General features: G+C 36.5%; 1 protein-coding gene across 3 annotated transcripts in view; it reads right to left on the bottom strand.

Annotated features, from left to right (window-relative positions):
• LOC105035361 (callose synthase 9) overlaps positions 1 to 26,628 on the bottom strand; it is a 127,630-nt gene that overhangs the window by 46,619 nt on the left and 54,383 nt on the right. For all 3 annotated transcript variants that reach the window (XM_073256697.1, XM_073256698.1, XM_073256696.1), the window contains exons 25-37: positions 23,187 to 23,281; positions 23,007 to 23,088; positions 22,724 to 22,884; positions 22,523 to 22,643; positions 21,310 to 21,407; positions 21,125 to 21,215; positions 20,832 to 20,992; positions 20,610 to 20,719; positions 10,516 to 10,650; positions 5,931 to 5,999; positions 5,680 to 5,857; positions 5,420 to 5,534; positions 765 to 884 (exon numbers count right to left, since the gene is read on the bottom strand). In XM_073256697.1, the coding sequence (XP_073112798.1) occupies positions 765 to 884; positions 5,420 to 5,534; positions 5,680 to 5,857; positions 5,931 to 5,999; positions 10,516 to 10,650; positions 20,610 to 20,719; positions 20,832 to 20,992; positions 21,125 to 21,215; positions 21,310 to 21,407; positions 22,523 to 22,643; positions 22,724 to 22,884; positions 23,007 to 23,088; positions 23,187 to 23,281 (1,536 nt within the window). The remainder of the gene's footprint in view (positions 1 to 764; positions 885 to 5,419; positions 5,535 to 5,679; positions 5,858 to 5,930; positions 6,000 to 10,515; positions 10,651 to 20,609; positions 20,720 to 20,831; positions 20,993 to 21,124; positions 21,216 to 21,309; positions 21,408 to 22,522; positions 22,644 to 22,723; positions 22,885 to 23,006; positions 23,089 to 23,186; positions 23,282 to 26,628) is intronic.

Raw genomic sequence — 26,628 nt, 5'->3', positions numbered from 1 at the left:
ATGTGAAAATTGTTACATGTCAATAAATAAAAGTTAAATTTAAAAAGACATACCAGCAATTTGAGTCAAAACCATTTTCAGAAGCACAAACACATATATATTACTTACAAGGCATTTGCATGTATACCTTTGAAAAATATGGCTTACATATTTACCCTCTGAAATCACTACTTGCATATATACCCCTCAAATCATCATGTTTTTCCATGGATAACCCTCCCATTAGATTTTTGGCTAATGGTCCTAATAGATAACTACTTTAAGTACAAAATAAATTTATTACCCCTTTGCATTAACACTCTTGAAAAGTTTATATAAACCAAGTATTTTGACACATGCAAGACACATTATGGAGCAATTATCAAAAAGAAAAATTAATGATTTATGATAGAAGATTTCTATAATTTAGCTAAAAATTACATCTAATTCTTAAAATGTGAATAAAATAGCAAATTTGGTGGTAAACCATATAAAATTATAAGACATGGTACTTACATACCTGAAAAGCAAATTTGCACGAAAAAAGGAGAGAAAAAATAACCTAAATATAGCAACATACAATGCGAAACCTGAATCATCTGAGAGTTCTTAATAGCAATTTATAGCACAATATAGAAAAAGAATAAACTACACTTCAAATATAAATTGTCAAACGTCAGTATTTTAGTAGTGAAGTGCTCAGAGCTGACTTGTAAAGAACCCAACTCATGTAGCTTAATGTTGCTGATAGAAACTGTACAGGAAATACATGGATATTCACTTACCTGATTCATATCTATAGTCTGAACTGCATTTCCACGAGTGAATATTATAGCATGGTTTTGATTTTCAGGTTTCCCCTCACCAAGCTTTGGATCTCCAGGCAATTTAATAGAATAAATTTCCTGAAGCCATAAAATATCAACACGAAAATGATCAACATGATTGAAAAAAAAACAAAAAATAAGGTACTTGCACAACATGGTTCTTATGAAATGAAGAAAATTTGACATCATAAATATATAGAAGCATACATACTAGCTTATCATGCCGCTATTGCAACCATAACACAGCATAATTCTCACATACCTTCTAAAACTTTGAATCATGGTTTAGAAAATCGGACCAAACCACCAAGTTCAGGGCATACCGAGCTGGATCGGTGCGGAATCGAGTCGGATCGGCCTTGGTTTTTGGCACTCGACAAGAAAAAAATTTAAAAAAAAAAAAGGAACCACACAGTTCGGCCCAGAACCGGATGGTTTCGGTTTGAACTGGGCGGAACACAGCTTTACCGAGCCGAACCACCCGGTTCGGCTTCATTCTTATCTTCTGAGACAGAGAAGAAGTCTTTTGACTTCTTCTCTGTTTCTCAATCTCTCTCTCTCTCTCTCCCTTTCTCCCTTTCTCACCCCCTAACATTGAGAGTGACAGTAAGACTCCAGGAATACGTGGATTAAAGCCCTTTAAGGTATATTTCTACTTTCTATCTATCTTTCCTCTCTTCCTCTCTTTTTTTAAAAAATTCATGAAAAATGAAAAAACAAGGGAAAACCATGTCAAAAATTCTTTTTTTAACATGATTTTAATATATGTTATAGATTTATAGATGATCTACACAATGACATTAAAATCATTAATTTTCGTTAAGTATATAATTTTTCAATTAAAAATATATTTTTGATAAAAAAATTATTAAAAAATAAATTTTAAAAATAACTATAAAATCAGATTATTGTTTAGGGACTTGCAAGCTATTTTTGATATAAATTTGGTGTCTATTTATCAACGTTTCAACGCAACTTGCGCATAGTAGTCTAGGCCTAAATTTGAAAAAAAAACAGCATTCCATGCATGCCCACTATCTAAAAAAATTATATGTAGTATCCATGGCAAGATTTTACATAGATCTAAGATCAAATTATTTTTTTATAATTTTTAAAATTTTTAATATATTTTATTTTAAAAAATAATAGATAAATAAATAAATAATTTAAAAAATATAAAAAAATTAAAAAAATAAATATATCTTTTTTGCATAATTATTGAAGTGATGTGCTTATCAATTTTCAGGAATGGATACATCAAGGAAGAAAAAGGATTCAGAACATAACATTGATTGGGAGTATGGGGAAATGCTCTCAGGTCGGCATCATTGGAGATGTAAATGGTATAGTATAAAATTCAAAGGAGTTACATGGTTAAAGCAACATCTGACTGGCGGCTATCCGAATGTAGCTATGTGCCGTAAGTATCCACAAGAGGTCCATAAATTAATAAAGAAATACTTCACCGATTTTAAAGCAATGAAGGAAAGAAATTTGATGAAGAAGATAGAGGTGGACCGTTGAGCAGCAAAGCCACTTTATCACTCCAGATAGTCAGAAGAAGGATCTGTTCCAGATGATAAGCAGGCATAAATTGAGACTGCCATTCAGGCGAGCTTGGATGATCAGTGGCAGCTAGAGAACATAGCCAAGCATAGAGCTCGATTTAGGCCATCAGCTTATAGGGTGGATCAGGCTCAGGGAGCACTGCAACAAAGTCTGAATCACGATTTAAAAAGACATCCTCAGAGAGCCCACCAATAGAGGCACCAGCCGTCTTGCATCCATGTTGGGAGCATTTGGCAGTAGAAAGAAATCCTCTAAAGAGATTCCAACAAAAGCCACTACCCATGATTTGGATCCACATGCATTTCCTCACAGAGATTCCAAGCAACAGAAGATTGATACTATGTTAAGGAAAGATAAGAAGAAGGATATGTGGCGAGCTATTGGATCTTGGTTTCACTTCAGTCACATCCCAGCGAACGCAGCAGACAACCCATATTATCGCTCTGACAATTCATCTATATAGGCTGCCGGTCCAGATATAGATCTTCCAGAACCAAGAGAAATCCATAGTGAGCTTTATAACCAGAATAAAAAGGATCTTGATAAATGGATTACCTCATATCAGAGCAAGTGGTCGATATATGGATTGACTGTGATGTGTGATGGTTGAACAAGTCCTACTAAACGAAGCATCATCAACTTCTTGATAGATTGTGATGGAAAAATATTTTTTCACAAGTTTGTTGAAGCTTCCGCTAAGCTGCACGATGCTAGCTACATCCTCAGATTGATGGAGGTGATTGATCAAGTGCAAAGGAGATATTGATGGAGCAACGATCGCATATTTTCTGAATCCCGTGTACTACACATTGATCCAATTAATGTTGATGGATATTGAAAAGATTCATAGGGTGCAAAAGATAGTGGAGTCAGCATAGAGCATCACCAGATTCATTTACAACCATACATGGGTCCTATCATTGATGCGGCAATTTGCTGGAGGTGATATATTGAGATCAGATGTCATACGGCTTGCTACTAATTATACAGCACTTGATAGTCTGATTGATAAGAAAGCACATCTACGTCAGATGTTTGTCAATCCTGAATGGCAACAAAGCAAATATGCCAGGACAGACACTAAGAAAAGCAATATGGAGAACTTAGTGACGAGACAGTCATTCTGACTGTGGGTCAAGAAGATAGTGACGGCTATCAAGCCTCTATATGAAGTACTTCGGACCGTAGATGGTGAGCGATACCCCCAGATGGACTTCTTATATTATATGATGGAGAGGGCAAAGGAACAAATCAAGATGGCAGATCCACAGCATGCCGATGAGTACATCAAGATCATCAACCATCGATAGGGCTATCAAATGGATAGGGAGTTGCATTTAGCAAGTAAGCAACAAATCAAAAACTCTTTCAAAATTTATATAAATAAACTTAATCACCCCATCTGAAATTGGCACCCCACTTCCTAGCCATTGGATGGTGTTCTAGTGGTTTCTCACCCCTTGGATGGAATGGCACCTCTTAAGAAATCCCGCGACGCATCGGAGAAACACCAAGAATTTATTTGCGCCCAAGAGTCCTGTTTGAAGGCGACCCTTCAAATTAAATTCCCGATGTATGTCCACGTGTCATAAGACTTAGGGGCGTGAGATAGATAAATGGGCATAAGATTTTGCATGGAAGTGTGCGAGTGGATTGGGTATGCATCCGTACACCATCTATAAATAGAATGTGCGCCCAGGGTGTTTCATCCAACTCAATCCTTTCTTTCTTGCATTAGTCTCCTAGGTTGTCTGAATATTCCTCTTCCTTTCCTTGTTAGGACGTGTCCAAAATAGTAAGGACAAGTCCGATTTTAGGACAAGGGCTTAGGAAGAGAAATAGGAAAGGCAAGGAGAATAGAAAGAAGGAAAAGAGAAGGCTAGGAGGAGAGGAAGGAAGCCCAGGGGTTGTGCTATCTAGAGAAATTCTTAAAGAAAGATTTCAGAGGGAGGAACCAGTTATGGAGTGAGAGTCTTGATCAAGATCCTTTGTGGATCACCGTTGGAGGGCGAACACTTGGATATCTGGTGGAAGCTCAACCAAAATTTGAATTAAGTGATACAAGTATTCTTCTTACCTTCCTTTATGTTATATGAATTTATGCATATGATTGGTAATCATCAAGGAGGTCCTGGATTAGGGTTTAATGATTAGGATTTCTTTATGCAAAAAATTTTAAAATCCATTCTTCTGCTGTGTCATGGTAACCATACAGCACTAGCATCCCTCTGCTCTTTCTCTCGAGGTTAAAGCCCCTATCGAGCGACACCGAGTGTGGATGATTCCACGGCCCTCCAACGACCTCAGTGGGCTAGCACCGCCCTCCGATGGCGATGTCCGACAATTCCCTCCCCTCCTCTCTCTCTTCCTTTCTTTCCCTCTCTCTCCCTCGGCGCCGGCGTGTGCCGCTTTCCAAGCTGGAACCATCCCGATTCTCTGTCGGTCCAGTTCGACACGTCCCGAACCGTCCGGTTCGATATGCCGGTTCGATATGCCCCGAACCGTCCGATTCAGAACAATTCTGAAAACCATGGTCAACACTATACAACTTAGTACCGTACCTACACCAGACCAATCTGGCATTCGGTATCAAGATTTCAAGTCTTGTTTTAAATAAATAATATAATATTATTCTTTTCATCCATTATTCACGAGTTATAAATTTGCAATAAGAAAAGTATTATAGCTGCATCATCATATAGAAAGCACTAAACCAACATCTATGCCCTCTTCCATCAGGCATGATGCATAATCTTATATAGCAAATATGATGCAAATTTACAAGCTTAACGAAGTATGCTGACCAATAATACAATATTTAAATTAAAGTAATATCACATATATGCCACAAGGAAGTAAAAAAGAACTCTACAATTCATAAGGACCAACTCCAGACAAGAAGGCTATTAATAATTAAGGAAAAAATAATGGATATTTGAAAATGAAATCATTCTAAAGTAAATTAGGGGAAAAATAAAAAATAAAAGAATCACTATGTATGGAGAACTAGTGGAAACTCAGACATTGCTAGTGAAAATGTTGACCTTATCGTTTCCACGGATATCAGCTTTGACAAGTTTTGAGTAATACTCAGTTTGGAGTTTACCATCCTTAACATTCTCGACAAAATCGATATAAGCAACTCTAAGAGCTTCATTCCTAGCACCAAAGAAAAAATAAACGAGATCAGCTAGATGATTTAATTCTAATATATGCAGTTTTCCACTTATAAACTGAAAGGCAAGATTCCATTGCATGAATAAAGGACACAGCTATGCATGATGATTAAATAAGGCATACAAACCGCTGCATTAGCAATGCAATATCTGCAGCTTCTGGCTTTCGTTCTTCCTTCTGTCTGCCATAAATTTGACATGTTACAACATATGTGAATTTCAAATCTGCCTGTGCACGAGCTTCAGGAGACAAGTGAAACCCTTGAGTTTCTGTTATATCACTCCCAGAAAGTGCAGCTTCTGGATCTGTTAGAACAAAGATATGGTGATTTAACATGCTAACATAAATTCAAAAGAAAAAACATAGAGCTGCAACAACCTTCCGAAATAATCCTCTCCAAATAACTTTGGAGCATAAGAGCTTTTCTATAGTACATCATCCCACGTACTGCACACAGTGAAAGGAGAAAAGAGATTGATTTCAGATCAGCAAAATACTCGTGCATTTACATATAAAATATAAGGATAGATGCTCTACAAAAACTGGAGACAAGGTGGTTTGCTCATTAACTTTGAATATGTTAAGACTAAATTGGCTTCCCCAAAATATGCTTACAAATACATTATTTTCTTCATAAGAACAATTAAGATGCATGTGGTAGGTGATTGAAGAGTTAAAGAAGTCCAATATATACATGCAGCTTGTATTATTGAGAAAACACAAATATATGTGCATGATCATATGCACTAGGATATAGGCATCAGAGCACTTTACAAAAACAAGAAGCTATTGTTACAATACATAGAAAGATGTTATCATTGCAATGCATGTAAATTAATAAAACCTAGTGATATTTCACTCTGATCATCAGCAACCAATATCAGGCAGGCTTCAGCAAATTTAGCATGTTCAATTGTTAAGTCACAAATCAAAGAAAGAAAGCAAGCCGACTATTTAAATGTTGTAGAAACTACATAGCATCTGCATATGAAATATATGACAGATGAAAGGATTTTTAAGCACATACATATCAGGTTCTGATGGACCATCTTCGCTCCTAGAGTAGCCTCATCAGAAATTTTATCAAAGAGATTGTCTTGTAAGTGAACGAAAAAAGTTTTGAAGGGCAAATGTCCTCAACATCTATAGACATGGACGTTGATGCATTAGCGCTAGCCATTCCTGATGCAAGTCATTTGAGTTCATGACCTTGCGTAGATCAGTTAACTGGGCCTTATCCCAATGGTCACACTCCTCTGTTAAGCAACAAGAGTTTCGAGATTTGTGTTTTTGTGCATCCCCAAGTATTTGGCCTCTGAAATTAAAGTGTAGGTGGGCCTCTCACCCTTCTCTAAAAAATGATATTGCCTAATATATAAAACTGAAAAATATTTTCATTTAAGAACATAATTAAAATATTCACCAAACTACATAAAATGTTAAATCAAGTTGTTCGCAAAGACATTACTGACTTGATGATATTTTGAAGTACTCTTGAACAATCAAAAAAATTATGGACAAACTATCAAAAACTTCAAGAATTTTATCAATAAATTAGAGTCTATGAAATTATACACGACAAGATCGATAGAGACTAGCACTTTATTCACTAATCATAAAAATTCCAAGATCATTTGTTTTAGTTATGCTGTTAGCAATCTTCCTTGGAATTGTTTCTTGCTATGGCATTTCTGATGATTCCTATTGTAGACTTCACCATACACAATAAAGTAACACTTGTATGTCTGTCCACTTCAGTTTATATTTCTCCCAAATTTGGGCAAAATTGCAAGCAACCATCTTGCAATATGAATTTCTCCAGCCCTAGAATCAATCATCCAACTAAATAACCCTGAAAGGAAAACTTGCCACCATGACTGTCAAGTCAAAAATGGCCCAGATAACTGCAGGAAATTGACCTGCTCAACAGCCCAGATGCCCATGTGAACTCCAAGGTAAATGACATAGTATTGAATTTAAAATTGTGTTATATTTTCTACTATAATAAACTAACTAATATTGCAATATGCCTTAACTCATACATAAAAAATATTATGCAGAAATATCATTTGTTGCAGGGAAAGATAAAACCTCATTGAACAAAACTAGAAAGATTGTAGTCACGCAAACTATCTATAAACTAGAAGGAGATTTAGACTATGGCTTGTCGTTGATATTAACCATCTTTAAGATGGTACAATGCCCCCCCCACTGCAGATGTGCTGGTGCAATTATGTCTCCATGACACTGCAAGGCTATCAATAGCTGTGCAGGAACCTAGGAGACCAATAACAGAAATCACATCTAAATCTTCAATGATTGATGCAGTTTGCAAACCATAAGTCCAATTTACAAAATAATTTGAAAATGTAAGTCTCAAAAATCTGAACCATGCTAAAAATAAACTTGTCCATGCACTGGTAGTCTATGAATCACAGACATGGATATGGAATACGGATATGACATGATGTGGATATCCTGATATGGAAAATCTTGAAAAGGTAAGATATGATACAGCTACAATACCTCAAAGAATACGCACGCATACATGCGAGAACATATATATGTAGATATACCTATCAGTATAAACATATGTATATATATGCGTGTATGTAATTTATATGTACTTATGCATATGTAAGAAAAGTATTCATAAAGCATGGTACGCTATCAAAATAACATGGTCCATACTCCACACTTTATAAGGCAGCATAAACTTTTACAAGTTCATTGTTAGTCATTGCCCATAAACAGTGCATACTTTATATTTTAAAATTAATATCAGTAGACTACAAAATTAACCATCCAAGTCACTCTTTGGATGTATTGGGGAAGTATCTAAACTCTAAAGTGTATCCAAAAAGTATCGGCATGTTTTTCTTAATTTTAAAAGATAGAATAATTAACACAAGTACAAATTGGTCTCAAAGAAGTAACTGGCATTTCGGCATCCAATTCAACATAGAAATGAAATGTGACTTGAAGTATCTGTGTTTCCTAGCCAGAAGGCCTGGGCCCCAAATTCCATTTCAACAAGTTAGGATCATTGAATGCAAGGTGAAGAATGCAATACTCACTCCAAGTACTAATTTTGATAATGGAATTATATTCATCATATCTGGGTTGGTGGAGTGCAATCAAAAACTCTAGGTTGTTTATAGTGGAGTAGAGTCATGCACTCCACATGGTGGATTATGGTAGCAGGATTAATTTAAGGTAGGTCAATCAGGTCCAATATAAAGGATAACACATGTAGCATAGAAACTTAACTGAATGCCAAGTTTTTGCATAAACCCATAAAAGAGATAAGAATAATTTAAGGTCCAAATCCAGCCTATAAGACCATCAAAGCCAAAACATAAATGTGCCATATTGAATGCTATTCCCTTTTCTTCTTCTTTTCGTTTTCCTTCCATGCTCTCCAGACATTCTCTTCTTTATATGTAGATAGAGCCAGTTGGTAGGATGGGCTCCACATGGCAATATATTTAATAACATGTCATCCATAGACCAGCCTTTTCCATTGCCTCAGCCAACCACAGTGACAGAAGGCCGGTGAACTAAGTTGGGTTGTGTCACACAAACCAGAAATCATCAGGCAAACTGGACCTAGAGTCCAAGTTCGACAACATGTCACCCACATAACCAACAATCCAAAAGCCTCATAAGCCCAAGTAATACACTAAAAGAATTGATCTGTCAAAACTTCCTTCAAATTTCCATAGGAGGGCGACTTGAACCCATAAGCACTTGAAGACCAAGCCAGTTACCACTTAAAGACACTTTATCCTGAGACATATTTCGAGTAAAGCATTTTTATTCAAATTCAAATTATAAGACATGTAAACAATAATTTTATATTAAACTCATAAATAAAGCCTAACACAAGTAATAAAATATAATTCTTGCATTTTAGCTTAACCGGTCAAATGGCAGAAAATTTCAGATTTTCTTTATCATTCAACTTAACAAAAGTGGTTGCTCTAGCCTTTAATTTATCTGAAGCAGAAGCAACTGCAAGACAGCCTCAGTCACCGGTACAAGAGTGAGTGAATGATTCCAGGGTAGGTTTAATGCCTTGGATAGAAGTTTCCTACTACAAGTGTCTACTCTTAAAATTCTGATTAAAATGTTTCATGCTCGTTCAGCTACCATTTTCATTGAAGTTACCTCTTTACCATTTTAAAGCAATAAAACTTTCCTCTGGATTCAAATCTCATGTATCTCACTTCTCGTTAGCACCATAAATACTGCAAGTTACACAACTAAATGTGGTTTAAAAAAATGCATATTTCAATGAAATTTATGGAAATTTATGGAAATTTATGCATTTTAATGAATATTCAAAATTTCAAATTTTGTCCAATCTTCTTGACTTTTTTATGGACATTTTAATATATTGGATAATTTAGGTAATTCTTTACATTTTCTTTTTCTAGCTTTGGCCCGCTCTAGAATTTTGCCAAGCTGATACCAGATCAACTTCATTATCCAGAAATCAATATCTCTCCATATGTTTAATCCGAAAGCTTTCACTAATATGTGCATACTCTACAACAAATAAGCAAGGAGGCCAGATATAATTTTTCCAACATAAACTCTTAAAGATATTGTGTCAACAAGGTTCCAAGTCATCCCTAGGGGGGTTTCGTCCTCCTATATCAATTAAAAAAGGGTTCCAAGATATCCTTATTACACACAAGCTCTTCCCCATAACTTTATGCTCTCGTACATAAATTTCGTTTAGCCATTGTGCAATTTTCATCCTACCAATTTATGACCATGTAAGATAGTTGAAACTATAAAAGCATGAAAAAGAGACCAAATTTCTTTATAAGTAACAAATATATGAAAGAATACGACATCAAGGCCCACTCATCAAATTTTGGAGTAAGATGCATCCATGCAACAACAATTATATGTACATAAAGACAATTGCAAGTAGGAAAAAGGTTAGACATACCAGTCCTTGCTAAGGTTTGCCCGCGATATGATGCCCAAAACCGAAGCTCTAAAATATCTTTTGGATCTTTTAAAAGTTCAGATTCTTGTGCATTTTCATCTTTTTCTATCCGAGACAGAAAGTTCTTCCACTCATCTAATCAAAAAAAATGAGCAACTCATATTATAATAGAGAGAAATAACAAGCAGTTCCATATTTGTAGTAAAAATATGGAATTTAAACGGCCACATATCTTTCACAAACAATCCCTATGTTATTAAAAAAGAAAAGATAATTCAATTTCTTGCAAGAATATATTAACCATGGTTTAAAAAACCACCAAAATGGGACAGTACAGATGTCGGGGCATCAAAACAATTGTACTAGGACTATACCAGATATCTTAGTTTGTATCGGTGTCCGTACCAATGATTTTTCAATTTATTTGAAAAAGACAATGTTGGTACGGAGCATTAGCACTAGTACCATGACAACAGAAAAATAGTATGAGGTTTGGTTGGCATATCATCCATGCCAATGGTTTTTCAATTTATTTGAAGTAGACAATTTTGGTATGGAGCATTGGCACAAGTACTATGCCGATGGAAAAACAGTATAAGGTTTGGTACCAGTATTTTAAAATTCAAACCTTGTTTAACTCAAACATAGGCATGCCAACAACACAAAAGCAAGGAAATCTAAGTTAAAATCGTTTCTCTAGCAATTTGGTTTAGCAGCATACACTTTCAATTCCCTAAATGAAACAAAATAGAACCTTGCTAGGTGATTTATGTAACAAGGAAGACAATAGGTATTCCTACATGTCCTAAATGTGCCTCCATGCAGTAATGAACGGTGAGCATCATTCACATCCTTCATGTCAACACAATTTGTTAAGGAAAAACCCATGCCCCATTTCACCAAGAACAAGGCCCAAGGATCATAATGAGTTCAAAATGATAAAATATCATTGACTTGATATCTATTACATGTGTTGCATTGTCTTGTTGAAAGAGACCAAGAATCTCCATAAAGAGAAACCCAAATCCAACACTATCAGTATAACAATTAACATCTAGATCAAGCTTCACCACCTCAGTACCAGATCCCGTACTGTTATCATCCTATTACAATATTAGTATGCGGTACAGTAAGAGATTGTGAGGTATGTTGAGCGTTAGTACAATATAAAACTACATACCAGTTCATATCGGTATAATATGGTATGCTCGATATCGTACCGGCCAGTACAATGAACCTTAATCTAGATAGTGTCAAAAAAGATATTTTGCATGGACAAATATTTATGACCAAATCATTTCATTAAATCAGAAGATAGATGTCAGTGGCAAGCAATGAAATAGATTAGAATAAATACTAAGACCAAGGATCGCCAACTTAAAACCAAACCGTGTGCCGTCAACCAGCGGTATGAGTTGGTACATCCCCATACCGGGCCCGAACCGACACAAAAATGAGGAATGAACCAAAGAGAAAAAGAGAAAGAGAGGAGGGAGTGAGGGAAAGGGAGGCTGGCTGAGATGCCGACAATGACCATCGAAGGGCCGCTGAGGCCTCTCGAGCTCCACGATCTTCCATGAGAGAAGATGAGAGATAGAGTATTGAAAATTATGTCCCAAAGCCAATCGTCAACCTGTTGAAGATTGAGCTAATTATTGTAATTACATATGAATTGTTAAAATAATAAATATTATTTAGTTTTCTCATTACTCTGTGTACATCTTATTTGAACTCCTGTTTTGTGATAAAGTCCTTAGGACTATTTGAATCGATATAGGAGAATATATCGTTTAGTCCTTAAATCCAATTCACGGCCAAATGATATGCTATTATTAGGACGATAGCTATATCAAGTATAGGTCGTTGTGTGCCATGTGCGTAGGTTGTCCTCTTAACCAAAAAATGTGAAGACACTGGCATGGCATGCAAGTGAGATGTAAGGGTACATCTCACTGAATATGACCAACTGCTGAGCACTCTGCTGTCAAGAGTAGTTCGCGAAGGATATGGATATAAGTATCTCTCCGACCTGAGATCACCACGGTGACTTGCAAACAACTCACTGTACTTTAGTGTCGGACTGCCTGAATTTCTAATTCAATGATGAAAGATTTCTGGACATAGTCAAGCATTTGCGAAGTCGGTGTGTGAGTCAAGATGGAATTGACCCCTCCGAATAAGTAGGAGTTAATACATCAATGTGTTTCAATTCAGTAAAACCTCAATCGGGATAATCCATGTGATGGATTTGAAAAGTTGAAATACAATGTGGATGATCTTTTTAAGGTTGACAGTTAAACCCTAGGTCATCTTGAGCATTTGGGTCAAAAGGATGAATTATACGGTAACCATATGTCAATAGGTTCTTGAATGTTGCTTTGTAATTTTTCGATCTATCCAGACGTCGAGTACCATTGCTAGATGGTCACTTTGATTGGTATAGGAAGATTGATCCTGTGCTATCGACTTATGTTCGAACCTACAGAGTCACTCAAAAGAAGTCTCTGACTGATCATATGGCTAATCGATGATTGAAAATTGTTCTAGGATATAATCGTCAATTCGATTGATGATTAACCTTGTACAAAAGTTGCAATAAATTAATTTGCTAATTGTTGATAGTTGTAGGAGGATTGATTAGCAATTAGATTGCTAATTAGCTCAATTTGATTGAGCATTGACGTTTGGATCAAATCTAATTGAATTAGATTCAATTTGGTTTGACCCAATTAGGTTATAAAATGACCTAATCGCGGAAAATATTCGATTGCTGATTTGATCAGGACTTAAGCTCGATTAATTTTTAATTTGATTAGGATTTAAGCGAGGCTATTTGTTACCTAATTAAATTAGGTTCAGTGGTCTAATTAGGTCTAATCTAATTTAGTTTGGTTAATAACCTAATTGGATAAAATTCAAATTCGAATTAGTTTGAACCAAGCCCATGCACCACCTCATTACTGCGCCCTTCTTTTCTCCATGCAAGAAATGTTCTTACATGAATTTTTTCTCACGCCCAGAAGTGAATGTCGCCCATTTTCTGATCCCCTTTGGATTAAGATTTGGTTGCTGTAAAATCTAAGTTCAAATGGTTTGAATTTGGATTTAAACTTGGAGTCCAAATCAAGTTGGACTCTTCCCTAAATGCCAACCACTCTTCTCATGCACGAAATTGGTTCTTGCGTGACTTTTTTCCACACCCAGAAGTGCTTTGTCGCCCCTTCTCTGGTTCCATTTGGATGAGGATAAATTTGGTTAATCATTGGATTCAAAGGGTTTGAATTTGACTTAAAAACAAACTAAAACTTATCCTTATCCTTACCTTGGTGACACCACCTTCGGAAGGCTGAGTTTTATGCAACGATTTAAGAAGGGAATGGCGTGAGAAATGTCTCACGCCTCAACTCTTCTGACATCCCACTTGGATAAGAACAAAGTGGTTTTGGTTTGAATTCAAAATGATTTGAATTCGAACTAATTTGAACCACTTATCCTTATCCAATCTCTTCTCCACGCCCACCTTAAATTCTTCTCATTTTTGTGCAATAAAAGTGTTGAATTTTATCGTGGAAAAATCCTTCTAAGAGAAAGGGCATGAAATAGAGAGGGGGCGGGCTTCTGTGCGTGAGAAACAGAGGAAGAGTCCTTCCTCTTTGGGCGTGAGGTCTAAGGTGGGTTCTAGGATTTTGACTCTAGATTTTCGTGTGAGAAGAAATACAAGAGCATCTTGTTCCAATCTCCCACACCACCACCTCCACGTGTAGCTCCATCTTCTGATCTGGAAGAGTCTGGATGATCCAAAAGGAGCTTAAATCAGCCATCCAGAGTCTTCGGCATGAGCTAGCACTCCCGAAAAGGACGATCCGATCAAGGCTTCGAGTGGACGATCTGTAGAGACCAGAAGATCTGTGCGGCTGCTCGACATCAGGAAGAACCTCGTACCACGTCTCTCAGCAGCGGCGATCATCAACCCGTGCAAAGGTAATGAGTTCTAAACTCATCCGATTAAATCTAACAGTTAGACCTGATCTAGGGCATCGATGTGATCGATACAGTTTTTCTTTATGCTAGATTTTGTATGCAAAATTTCATGTCATAGATCCTTAAAAGGTAGTTTAGATCTGATTTAAAGCATGTGTAGGAGATTAAAATATTTAATCTACTGTCTTCCGCCGTGAAAATTTTAAAATTGCATGCTTTGAACTGTCAGTTTTTCTTCAAATGGTATTAGAGTTTTGTTGCTTTTGACATGAATATCTTGCATATAATCTGATTTTAATTATTTAGATTAGATCTAAATAATTATCTAGAATCTGAGTAGTGTAGTAATCGAATTGGATAGATTCCCATAGCCGTCCGGTCATAGAAGAAAGTAGGTTTTATGACCCTCTCCTCCCATTCGATAGGATTCTCCTATGACGTGTAGGGATGCTGCGCGGTCTTTTCCATAAAGATGAACAACGAAAAGAGTTAAAAAATAATTATTTTAGATCTGATATATTGTATGTTAGATCTGAAATTAAAGTTTATTTGATTGTATAATAATTTGTAAAAATATTTTATAAAACTTGAAACTGTTTTCAAACACCGATCCCTAACCTATGTTAGCCCAAAACTTAATTGAGAATTAAGTGATCTAAATTTGAGAATCAAAAATCTAAGGCATAAATTTCATAATTCATGAATTTATAGGTTAGCTCGAGTCAAGTCCATTTAACTGGGTTAGACCTAAAGTTAGAAATCATTGATAATGAACTATGTTAGTAATTGATCAAATCTAATTAATAGTTAATTCTGATTGGATCAATTCTTCCTTTAATCAATTCTCAATAGTTGTAGTTGGTCAGAGTCCATATCTTTGATTAGACTAGGATGGACCTTGATCATAGCTCAGGAGTCGAACCCAAGTCTATAAGTTGATCGAATTGAAACTAACTAGTTGGCATCTAAAGTATGGCAGTCTTAATCCATGGTCATTAATTAGAAGTTACTCGTATAGATTGAGTCTATGATGAGTTAATGGCATATCCCTCCCACCGATCTCACTTACCTAGCCAACGTGGTGAATCATGTTTTGATTAGAATACTTAATGATTGGAATTGACCCATACTAACTAGAAAATCAGTATGACTGATTTATGTGCTCCTAGTTCAACCTGCCTAAAGTTCTTTTCATGACTTGGTGAAGTCAGAGGAAGGATTTATGACTGGTTGGCTGGACCAGCTTATGCCTAGTCTTCTTTGATCTGATTTGGTAAAATCAGTGAGAGGATTAAGATTAACTGGTCAAGTCTTATCGTATCTTTCATTTCATCTAATTAAATCCTCTAAAATTATTAGGTCCCTAAAAATGAAATAGTTATGGTGATAACTAAATCATAGCCTCTCATTAAGTTGGATGATAATGAATCCTATAGTTTGGATGATCATTGAAGGCGCCACACGTCTGGTGTTCATCTGAATGTCAGAATTATCATTCATAATATGTTGATTTAGTTGTCTTTCTAATGATGGTTAGGTTGGTCGAGCCACACTCGGACCTAATCATTCGTTTGTTAGATACACTAAATTTCGACATGTTAATGGTTGGACCTAATCAGAACTTTCAGTAGAGACGCCACACACTTGCTGAAGAGGTGTCTGGGGCACAATTATTTGTTCGAAATTGTTTGGTGAAACAATTGGTTAAGAACCTACCCATGGGGTTGGCCGAGTCACACTCGAGCCCATGTGCAACCTGTGAGGATTCTGGTAACCGCTAAAGAATTAGTATAATTCTTCGAATTGGAGGTAGAGGCTACCAATTCGAATAAAATAGTGGAGAACCTTTAGACTAAAGTCCATGTCTTTAAGCTTAATCAATTCATATACTAATTAGATTTTAGTTTTTCTTTTTGCAATTATGGTCACTACCTTGTCGCTCCGTTCATTATTGGATAGTGATAAATTAATTGGACCCAATTTTGATAGTTGGTATTGAAAACTAAAAATAGTCCTGCAGCACGAACGGATCTTGTACGCGCTAACGGATCTGACACCCGAGGAACCAGCTCCAAACGCCCACAGTACGGTCCGAGATACTTATCAAAAGTGACTCAACGATCGAACTACGGTTCGTTGCATTATGCTGGTGGCAATGAATGATGAGTTCAGCCACAAATTTAAGAATGCTCAGTCACAAGATATGTTGTAAATGTTGAACAAGTCTTTTGGCATGCCCGACGACGTTGAGAGGCACAAGAAAAGTGCCATCTTCAACGCTCGAATGAGGGAAGGGGCATTAGTCACTGATCATGTACTCTACATGATCGAGATGATTGAGCGTCTGAGCAAACTCGACTTTTTTCTACATAAGCAACAGGAGAAGGATGCAATTTTGAACTCTCTACCTAACTTCTACCTCCCTTTCCTTACTCATTATCGAATGACAAAGCCTGCAGTCAACTACCACAGTTTGCTGGGATTGCTGCAGAACTTTGAGAAGGATCACCAGCTCCACAAGGACTCGGTGAATGTGGTGGGAGAATCTTCTTCTGGATGTCGACTCTTTAAGAAAGAGAAAAAGAACAAGAAGAATAAGAAGGTGCAAAGTGCTAGGGCACCTAAGCCCTCTCAGACCAAGAAACCCAAATCCAACCAGAGATAGGCGGAATGCTTTTACTGCAAGAAGCAAGGGCACTGAAAGAGGAACTATCCTCAGTACATTGCCTCCCTGGATGTAAACAAGCCGAGAAAGAAGCAAGCTGTTGCTGGACAAGATAATTATATGATAACACCTAGTAATTTCTCAATTTGTGAATCTACTACCTCGGTATTAGATACCGAAAGTCCTTTTAATATTTGCAATTCGTTGCAGGATCTGCAGGTCAGTAGAAGATTTGAAGAAGGCGTAAGATTTCTTAATGTTGGAGATGGAAGACCAGTTTCAGTTCTAACATTAAAGATCATTAAGCTTGTATTCAAGTCCAATGTTATTGTTCTTAGTGAATGTCACTTTTGTCCATTTTTATTGAATATTATTTCTGTAGGCCTTTTGGCCATGTACGGTTATGAGATTTCAATAAAAAAAATATTTTTAATATCATTATGAATGGTGTTAATGTGATAAATAGATAGCTGAACAATAGAATTTATATATTGTCATAACCTATTAGTGTAATGTACACGTCCGGCAAACACTCTAGAATTAATGATGTCACCGAAATCTACCTTTAGCACTGTAGGTTAGGTCATGTTAATAAGAACAGAATAAATAGAATGACTCAAGCAAAAATCCTTGAAGTCAGTGATTATGAATCACTTCCAATTTGTGAATCCTGTCTTCTTAAGAAAATGATCAAATCACCTTTTACTGAAAAAGGTGAGCGAGCCAGTGAAGTTCTAGATCTGATACATACTGATGTATGTGGACCCATGAACATGAGTGTCAGAGGTCGGTATTATTATTTCATTACATTTACAAACGATCTATCGAGGTATGGGCACGTCTATTTAATGACACATAAGTCTGATCATTTGAAATGTTCAAACAATTCTATAATAAAGTAGAGAAACAAACTAGAAAGAGTATTAAAACTCTTCGGTCAGATCGAAGAGGTGAATACCTCTCCAGTAAATTTCTGACATACTTAGAAGAAAATGAGATTCTCTCGCAGTGGACCCTTTCTGGAATACCACAGCATAATGATGTGTTGGAAATGAGGAATCGAACCCTGTTAGACAGTTCGATCCATGATGAACTTTGCAAGTCTGTCGATCTCCTTTTGGGGATATGCACTCGAGTCACCTCTTCGTGTAGCTCCGTCTTCTGATTCAGAAGAGCCCGCGTGATCCAAAGGAAGAAGCTTAAATCAGCCATCTAGAGTCTTCGGCGCGAGCTAGCACTCCCAGGAAGAACGATCCGATTAGGGCTTCGAGTGGACGATCTATAGAGGTCGGACAATCTATGCAGCTGCTCAACATCAGAAAAAATCTCGCATCACGCCTATCAGCAGCGGCGATCATTGACCCGCACAAAGATAATGAGTTCTGAACTCATCCGATTAGATCTAACAGTTAAATCTAATCTAGGGTATCGATGTGATCGATGCAGTTTTTCTTTATGTCAGATTTTGTATACAAAATTTTATTTCATAGATCCTTAAAAGATAGTTTAGATCTGATCTAAAGCATGTATAGGAGATTAAAATGTTTAATCTATTGTTTTCCGCTGTGAAAAATTTTAAAAATGCATGCTTTGAACTACTGATTTTCCTTCGGAGAGAGAGGGCTTTGGAGGGAAGAAAAGGAGAAAGTGGTGAGGAGGCCGTCGGAGGTCTGCCATGGCCCAAAAATGCCCATAGTCACCGTGGGTTCAAAACAGGGTGCATTTTTGGGCCGTCGGGTGGCCTTCCCCTCTCTCTCTATCTCTCTCTGTCTTCTCGCATCTTGCAGAGGACCGTGGAGCCCCAAAGACCTCGGCAAACCTTCGATGGCTTGGTGGAGCCACCACCGGCCACCTCCAACCTTCCCCTCCCCTTCCCTCCTCTCTCTCTTCCTCTCTTTCCTTCTCCCTCGCTCTACTTTCACCAGCATTCCAAATCAAATGACCGAACCACATTAGTTATCCGTCGGTATAATTCAGTATGCCCTGAACCACGGTTCGGCGAACCCTGACTAAGACAAATTTCAATGAAGGGCTAAAAGTTCAAACATAGATGAAACAATTTCATTTAAACAAAAGATGAAGGATTTAGATAAGTCAAAAAAGATTTTTAATTATTATAAGAAGACTCGTTGAATTTCTCATTTGATCACCAACAACATTACATAGCTGAAGCCCCTTCAATAAAATACTAAAATACCTAATAAATGACACAATAAACAATAAGCATGGCCCATGCTCACAATTACGAAGAAATACTATAAGAACAATATGCACCTAGCATATATCTAGTCCAGCTAGCTTAAAAAAATATTTCTCAATACAATCATTTTGTTCGAAAGAATTATAATCATAGGGAAAAAAATCATCATTAAGATAAATAAATTTTCAAGCTAGAACATTTACAACTTTTCACAAGTTGCTCAACAATCAAGAGGATAAGATCCATTCCTTTTTCTTTGAATGTAGAAAAAGCTATCTGACAACATATAGCAAATGGAGCATCATCTATTCAGTGTGTCCTTATCACTAACACTTGATTTTAAGAAAATTCATATCATTGCTTCATTATGTTCCAATCTGCTCAGCATACCAATAGCTACTATGCTCACACATTTAAAAGAAAATCCCACAACTATAAATTAGTGTGACGCTCTGACACAGTTGTAGTAGACCTTTCATTAGACTCATTTCTATAAATATCAATGAAACCTAAACCATAGTTAGAGGGGCACATGGTTCCAACTAGGTGAGGGAAAAAGACATTTACGGCAGCCTAACAATGATTGCCCTTGCAAGAAAAAAGGTGGAAAATCCTATACAGGCATCAAGTGTAACCCATAGTGGAAACCATCCAATACCAAGGACCTAAAGTCACCATCTTACAGTCAGATTCTTACAAACAGGTACATTGCCTCATGTCTCGCATGTGTGATAACGAGTTAGGAGTGGCACTCAAAGACTTACAAAGAAGACCTAGTACATAGCTGGGACCCCATATTAGTCCCATCCTGTTACAATATTAGTTGCCCGGTACAGAACTCAGTTCAGCATATTAATACTCAGTATGCCCTGCATTCCACATACTGTTTCATTATCGGAATGGTATGGTACACCTGGCATGCACTACAGTCTAACTGTAGGCACTCCATTACTAGAAAGTAATAACTAATAAAATGGTAATACATAGGTTCCTCATTTTGTTGTCATCAGTCCATAAAATCAAAGAAATCAGGACATAGGGGAAAAACAACAATAATGAATGAAAAACTAAATTGACACGGGCAGGATTGGAAGTTATTTAATGCAAATATAGAATTGGCAAAGCAGATCATTAAAAAAAGCTGAAAATAACATTTCCTCCTGTGAAAATTCGTACATTGTGACAACCAAAACTTATGCTTAATTAGGTATTCACATGCTCATAACATCAAAAGAAAAGGGAAAAGACCTGGAAAAATCTTTTGAAGGTAAAACAGAATGGATATCCCATCCTCATTCCTCTTCTGGAGTTCAGGTAAGCTATAAAGCACAATCTCAGAGTAATATGGAGTAAAGACACTGCAATGGAAGAAAAAGGAAGAAAGAAAGGAATGAAAATCAAAACTTCATTAACAATAAGAAACAAAAATAGGAATGATATAATAAGATAACAGTAGGATTTGTAATTTACCTGAATGATAACATTTCAGAAACTGGCCTGGCTTGAGGCATTCGCATAAATAGAGAATTTGTGAAAAACTCTAGCCTACGCCGAGCCTCCAAGTTTTTCGGGATATTCGCAGCAGATTCCTTGATGGTCAACAGTGAATGCAATCTCTTGACCAATTCTTTCTGCATTCATATTATGTAAATTTTAAAAAGCTGAAATAATATTCTAATGTTAATCTAGATGAAAGATGATAACAGCATTGTCGGCCATACATATATCAAAGCCTACAGTGAATTTAAAAATTTAGAAAATACCAATTCAGGATCCTCAGGCCACTTTATATTGTCGAAGAGGCGACCTTCACCTCTAGCTTTATTTATCTGACTCCAGGCATCAATGTTTCCACTAGAAAAAAGAAGAATTAAGCAGTTAGACCCAAAAAAAAAGGAAACAAATAAATATTTGGTTAAGCACAAACATAAAAATGGTTGAACCAAACCTCATATCAAGAGTTAGAACATCATGACGAATCACATCCTCAAGATCTTGCATAGCCTTGACAGCTCCTTTTCTCAATTCAGAGGACTCCCTTCCTTTCTAATAAGGAAAGCATGAGAAATTAAATTTACAATAACTGTGTTATGAAGGATTGAAGCAATTAAACCAATCAAAGTATCAAACACATTTGTTACACGACGTCATTTATAAAACCATCTACGGGAACCATTCAAGGAAGAAAATACAAGGAAAAGAATATTTCAATTGCACAAAACTTGAAGAATCTGCTATGGAAAAAGCATGGATGACTTCATATAATCATGCTTTGCAACAAAGGTAAGAATCCACTATTTTTTAGTTTGAAGATAAAACCAATAAATTAGAGAAGAAACCCTAGTTTGTAGAATATGGTGATGATAGCATAGTACAAATTAAAGAGAAGATACATAAACAAGCATATGCCAACAATATATCTCATTCAGCTACGGCAATTTAACTCAGTCACTAAAAATAAAAGCCAGTAATAGAAGGGCCATCAAGAATCAGCAAAAACAGTATTTACATAAAAGTGAGCACCACCGCTGCAACAAATAATTCAATTCATTTTTCTGTCCTTTGAATTTCATTACAGAGACTTCTGTCTTTTGTATTTCATTACACAGCATAATTATCTGACTCCGCCTCACAAAATGTAGAAAAATATCAAGCTTCCATATCAAGGAAACAAAGCTTTTAATTCAGATACTAAATTGCTTAGGTATTATCACATCAGCATTCAAGACCTTTTCCACATAAAGAACCACAGCAATGAAGCACAGATCCACCAATTATAAGACTGAAAATATAGATCAGACTTTTCACAAGAGGCTGTCAGCCTAACACTAATTCACCAAAGACTAGTGCCAGAGTACTGGTCATGAGGAACTGAGAAACTTGCAATCAAACTGAGAATACCAATTTGAAGGTGCAATAAATCTGACTGATTTTTTGAATTCACCATATGCCTAAACAAAAACTGCAAAATAAGCAACTGAACTGTTGGCTCTCTATCCATGCCATCCATGTCCCTTTCAACAGTAACATCAGGTTCGTTGGTCAAAGATGGACATCCAATCATAATTTTCATATTCACTCCATAACAGATAATTTTGTACTTGAAAGAAAATGAAGAGCTTTCACAATCAAGTATTAATAAACAGAGAGGCCATCCTCACCAGCACACCAGTCAATGCAGTAATTCTGGAAATTACAAGTGGCAGTTTGCTCAGCTGAAGGTTAGTTTGAACAATCTTTTTCCTTATACTTTCCTTGATAGCTTCATCTATCCTGTCCACCCTATTGTCAATTCCGAGTAAGATAATAACATAGAACATATGGAAATAAAAGAAAGAACGAAAGAAAGAAAACACACTTACCACATGCATCCTTCCTTCTCCAGTATAGAAATCAATATAACCTTAATACTGTGATAGCACTCCTGAACCGCATATTTCATGTACTCATCCCTAGTAATTCTGAACCAGAGATCATCCTGTGAATCCTTACACTCAAGTGCAATATCTCTGGCAAGAAATATCTGATCAAAACAAGCACATCATCAACAAAAATTAGTGGAAGGAGGAAAAGAACAGTTTGCTCACAATCGTTAAAATTAGAAACAAAAATCAACAAAACCTGGAAACATTCAATCTGCTCTACCTTGCTAACAAGCAAAAATAGGGGCCACTGGACCATTGGAAGAAGCCCAGAATTTTTGGGCATGTGAAGTAAATCCTTCTCACTGCACACACATAGAAACAAAATTTTTCAAGTAACGTCAGATGGAAATAACAAGAACAGGAACATACAAGCACTAGTTTAAAATTAGCAGATACTTACAAATTAGTAATATAATCCTCTTCTCGTAAATTTTGTATAATTTCATTCCAGAAGGGAGCAAATCTAGCAGCATCAAACTTATTCAACTCTGCTTCCTTCAATAAGTAATTTTCCAAAGGTTAATGAAAGGAACCACTCCTTTCAGATATTAAAAAGTAGAATACAACCAAATAGCAGAAAATTGAGAAAGCCAACTCTCCTATTTCAGAAGAAAATACAGAGATAAGATCCTTCCAAATAGTGACAAGCTATCTAAAGCAAGCACAGTGCGTGCACAATATGTGGAATTTAAGCCCATCAAAATTAGTCAACAAGTTACATAATACAAGAACCAAGTTGAGCCAATAGTCAATCCAGATATTAGAAAATAGCTGCATAGATTCCATTGCAAATCAGTAGAAAACAATAAAAGGCCATTTATGGCAGCAATGATGATAAAAAGAAGAACATCTTCATAACTTTGCAGTAAAATCTGGAATTAAAAACATGGAAATGATCAGCAGGACATTATAACAAGAAAGCCAGATAAAGTCAAGGAAGAAAAAGACAAGAAAACAGGCCGAAGGTGGCGAAGAGAATTACCAAGACAAAGATTTCAAGTCTTGCAATTGTTTGATCTTTAGAGCAAAAGCAGAGAACAAGTCCCAATACTCATGACACAGAGGGATCTCAAAAGAATAGATGAAGAAGACATAAAAGCTAAAAGATGTGAAGAGGGATCTCATGAGAACAGATGACAAAGATATTATAGTAAAACCTAAAATAACACCATGATAAGAAAGAATGACAAAATACAGAAGGAGTCCGGCAACTCCCTTCCACCATCATAATAGTCTCCATGTTTGTTCAGATAGAACAGATTCTTAAGTCATCTTCCTATATTTTTTTTATTCCTTTTTAATATATTAAAGGGCTGAAAATCTGAGACATATGAAGCTTCCGCTGTTTAGGACTCGAGATGATCAAAGAGGCCAATACAACTTGGCGATCCTAGGTCTTTCTCAACCTCATAATTGATCAGCAAATAGTTTTGATTAGAAAATTCAGGTGTAATCTCATTTGCAGTCATACTTTACATAGATTTTTATTTAAAGAGCCTAATTTCATTAACAGCAAGAAAGATTTTAAAATCCAAAAAATGTTTTCTAGCCTAATATACATATCTATATATTAATCTCCTAGGAAAGAATAAAATTGCCCATCCATATTCCATTCGTACCATATCTACAATGTTATAAAGTTCTCAACAGGGCTCAGAAATGCATACCTCCAAAACATCTGGCTGACCGGTCTTGATGTGCAAGAGCTTGTTTGATGCATATCAAAGTTGTATTCAAAAACACACACCCCCCTAGCAATACAAGCTTATACCGTACATTCCAATCTAAACTCCCGTAATTGAAAAGCCAATAGTTTTGGTTTTTGCAGAAGATGGACTGGAGTTCATACAACTATACTTTTGCCTTTTTTCCTACTGATAATTAAGAGTCCAATCGTTTCTCAGAAAAAAAAACTCAAGGGCACAATCTACAGATTAGATATGACAAAACAAATGATTCTCCTGAAACAGCTCAATTACCGATATTAATCTTAGGATAATATATTAGCTTCTCACAAGAACCAGTAACATGCTTTTTACATGCTATCTTATGGTCATTATCATGAATTTTAAGCTTATTGGTGTAACCAGCTGAGCTGGCAAATAGTGTTGCATAGAGCAAGGCTTAAAGTATGGACTTTTTCCAAGTAGCACATACCATCCCAAGCCTGTACCATGATTTTGCAGTAGGATGATAACGAGCAGCAAGCAAGCTACTCGATATCACGAGTGGCAGTTCAGCATACACCAAAAGGATTTCATATTGCTTAATACTGTGTGGAAAGGGCTCCATAGTACTCTGTGTTTCTTTTCGATTTTTCAGTATACAATGGCACAAGTGTGGGATAGGGCACATGCCTTTCAGTCCAATGACTAGTGCACCCATGCCAATATTCATAAATCCTTGGCATAATACCAATTTGTATATAGGTACTTAGCATAAAGATTTTAAATCCCGTGAGACGGGGCTGTCCCAGTTTGCACATGGAACAAGGCATACCACCATCCGCCCTATCCCGACACTTGGGACAAGGAATGTCCCAAGACGTACCAATCGATTTTTCAGTATACAATGGCACAAGTGTGGGATAGGGCACATGCCTTTCAGTCCAATGACGAGTGCACCCATGCCAATATTAATGCCAATTTGTATATAGGTATGTAGAATCGAGATTTTAAATCCCGTGGGACGGGGTTGTCCCAGTTTGCACATGGAACAAGGCATGCCACCATCCACCCTATCCCGACACTTGGGACAAGGAATGTCCCAAGACGTACCAATCGGGACGCCAAGATGATGGCAACATGGTCCTGCCTCGACGCTCAGGATGATACCCGTCCTGATGTCCTATAGGATGTCCCACCTAGATTTGAGACCATGTCTAAAACTACACATAGCACATCTTCTGCAGCTACATACAATAATATCTATGAAAGCTTAGATCCTAAACTATGTCAAATTTTTTGTTTGTGTATTTAGATTATTTTTCTACATAAGCACAAACAGATCTATGTAACAATTAAACTTAGACACTACTCAAAGAACATATAATCATACATATCTTGGCATCCCAATTGCAAATTTTCTTTAGGCTGACATAACTTTCAGCACAGATGTGCCAAGTGCCAGCATGATCCACACATTATGCATACAGTGCAGGCCCTTGGCAAGCATAGGCATGACAAAAATATTACTTTTTGCGAACTCTAGGAGAATGCAGATTACATGATGAAGACCTCAAGAAGGATCAAAGAAAAACTTCAATTTTGGCAGGTTCCTTTCTCCCTCCTTTTTTTCATCTTCTTTTCATTCTTCTAAATCCTATCTTTCTAAACTTAAATCCTATTATGCTCCAATGTATTATGCCAATTTATTTCCATGGCCAAGATTAAAAACATTTCCTTGGCCAAATGAAGCAGTCAGCCATGTGGGTCGTGAAATTAGAGTGGCTGGCATTATGCAAATAATAAAGTCATAATACACTAGAATACTTCAAAAGCATGTCGACACAAGTATTAAAATAGGCAAAAAGAATCAGAACCATCATAAGCATGATCACGTGTGCATAAACTAGTTACTCAAGGAGATGTCTGTTTTGATCCAATAATTGAGAAGTAATACCTTTCATGGAACCAAGAATCAACCAACCAAAAAAATCAAGGACTTGCAAATGCAATCTACTACCCAAAGAGTAAACATGCAGCAAAAAAACACAAAAAAATATGGTGGAGACACAAGGTGCAATCCCACAATACATATGACAAAAACTCCAACAATATGAAGATCAAAATTCATGAAAAGATCAGTCGTTGAAGTTCAGTACAGTGGGAGGGACCTACCAC

Source organism: Elaeis guineensis, chromosome 4, assembly GCF_000442705.2.
Source record: "Elaeis guineensis isolate ETL-2024a chromosome 4, EG11, whole genome shotgun sequence".
NCBI lineage: Eukaryota > Viridiplantae > Streptophyta > Magnoliopsida > Arecales > Arecaceae > Elaeis > Elaeis guineensis.
Note: the sequence above shows the minus strand (reverse complement) of the source record. Positions and strands in the feature narration are given on the sequence as shown.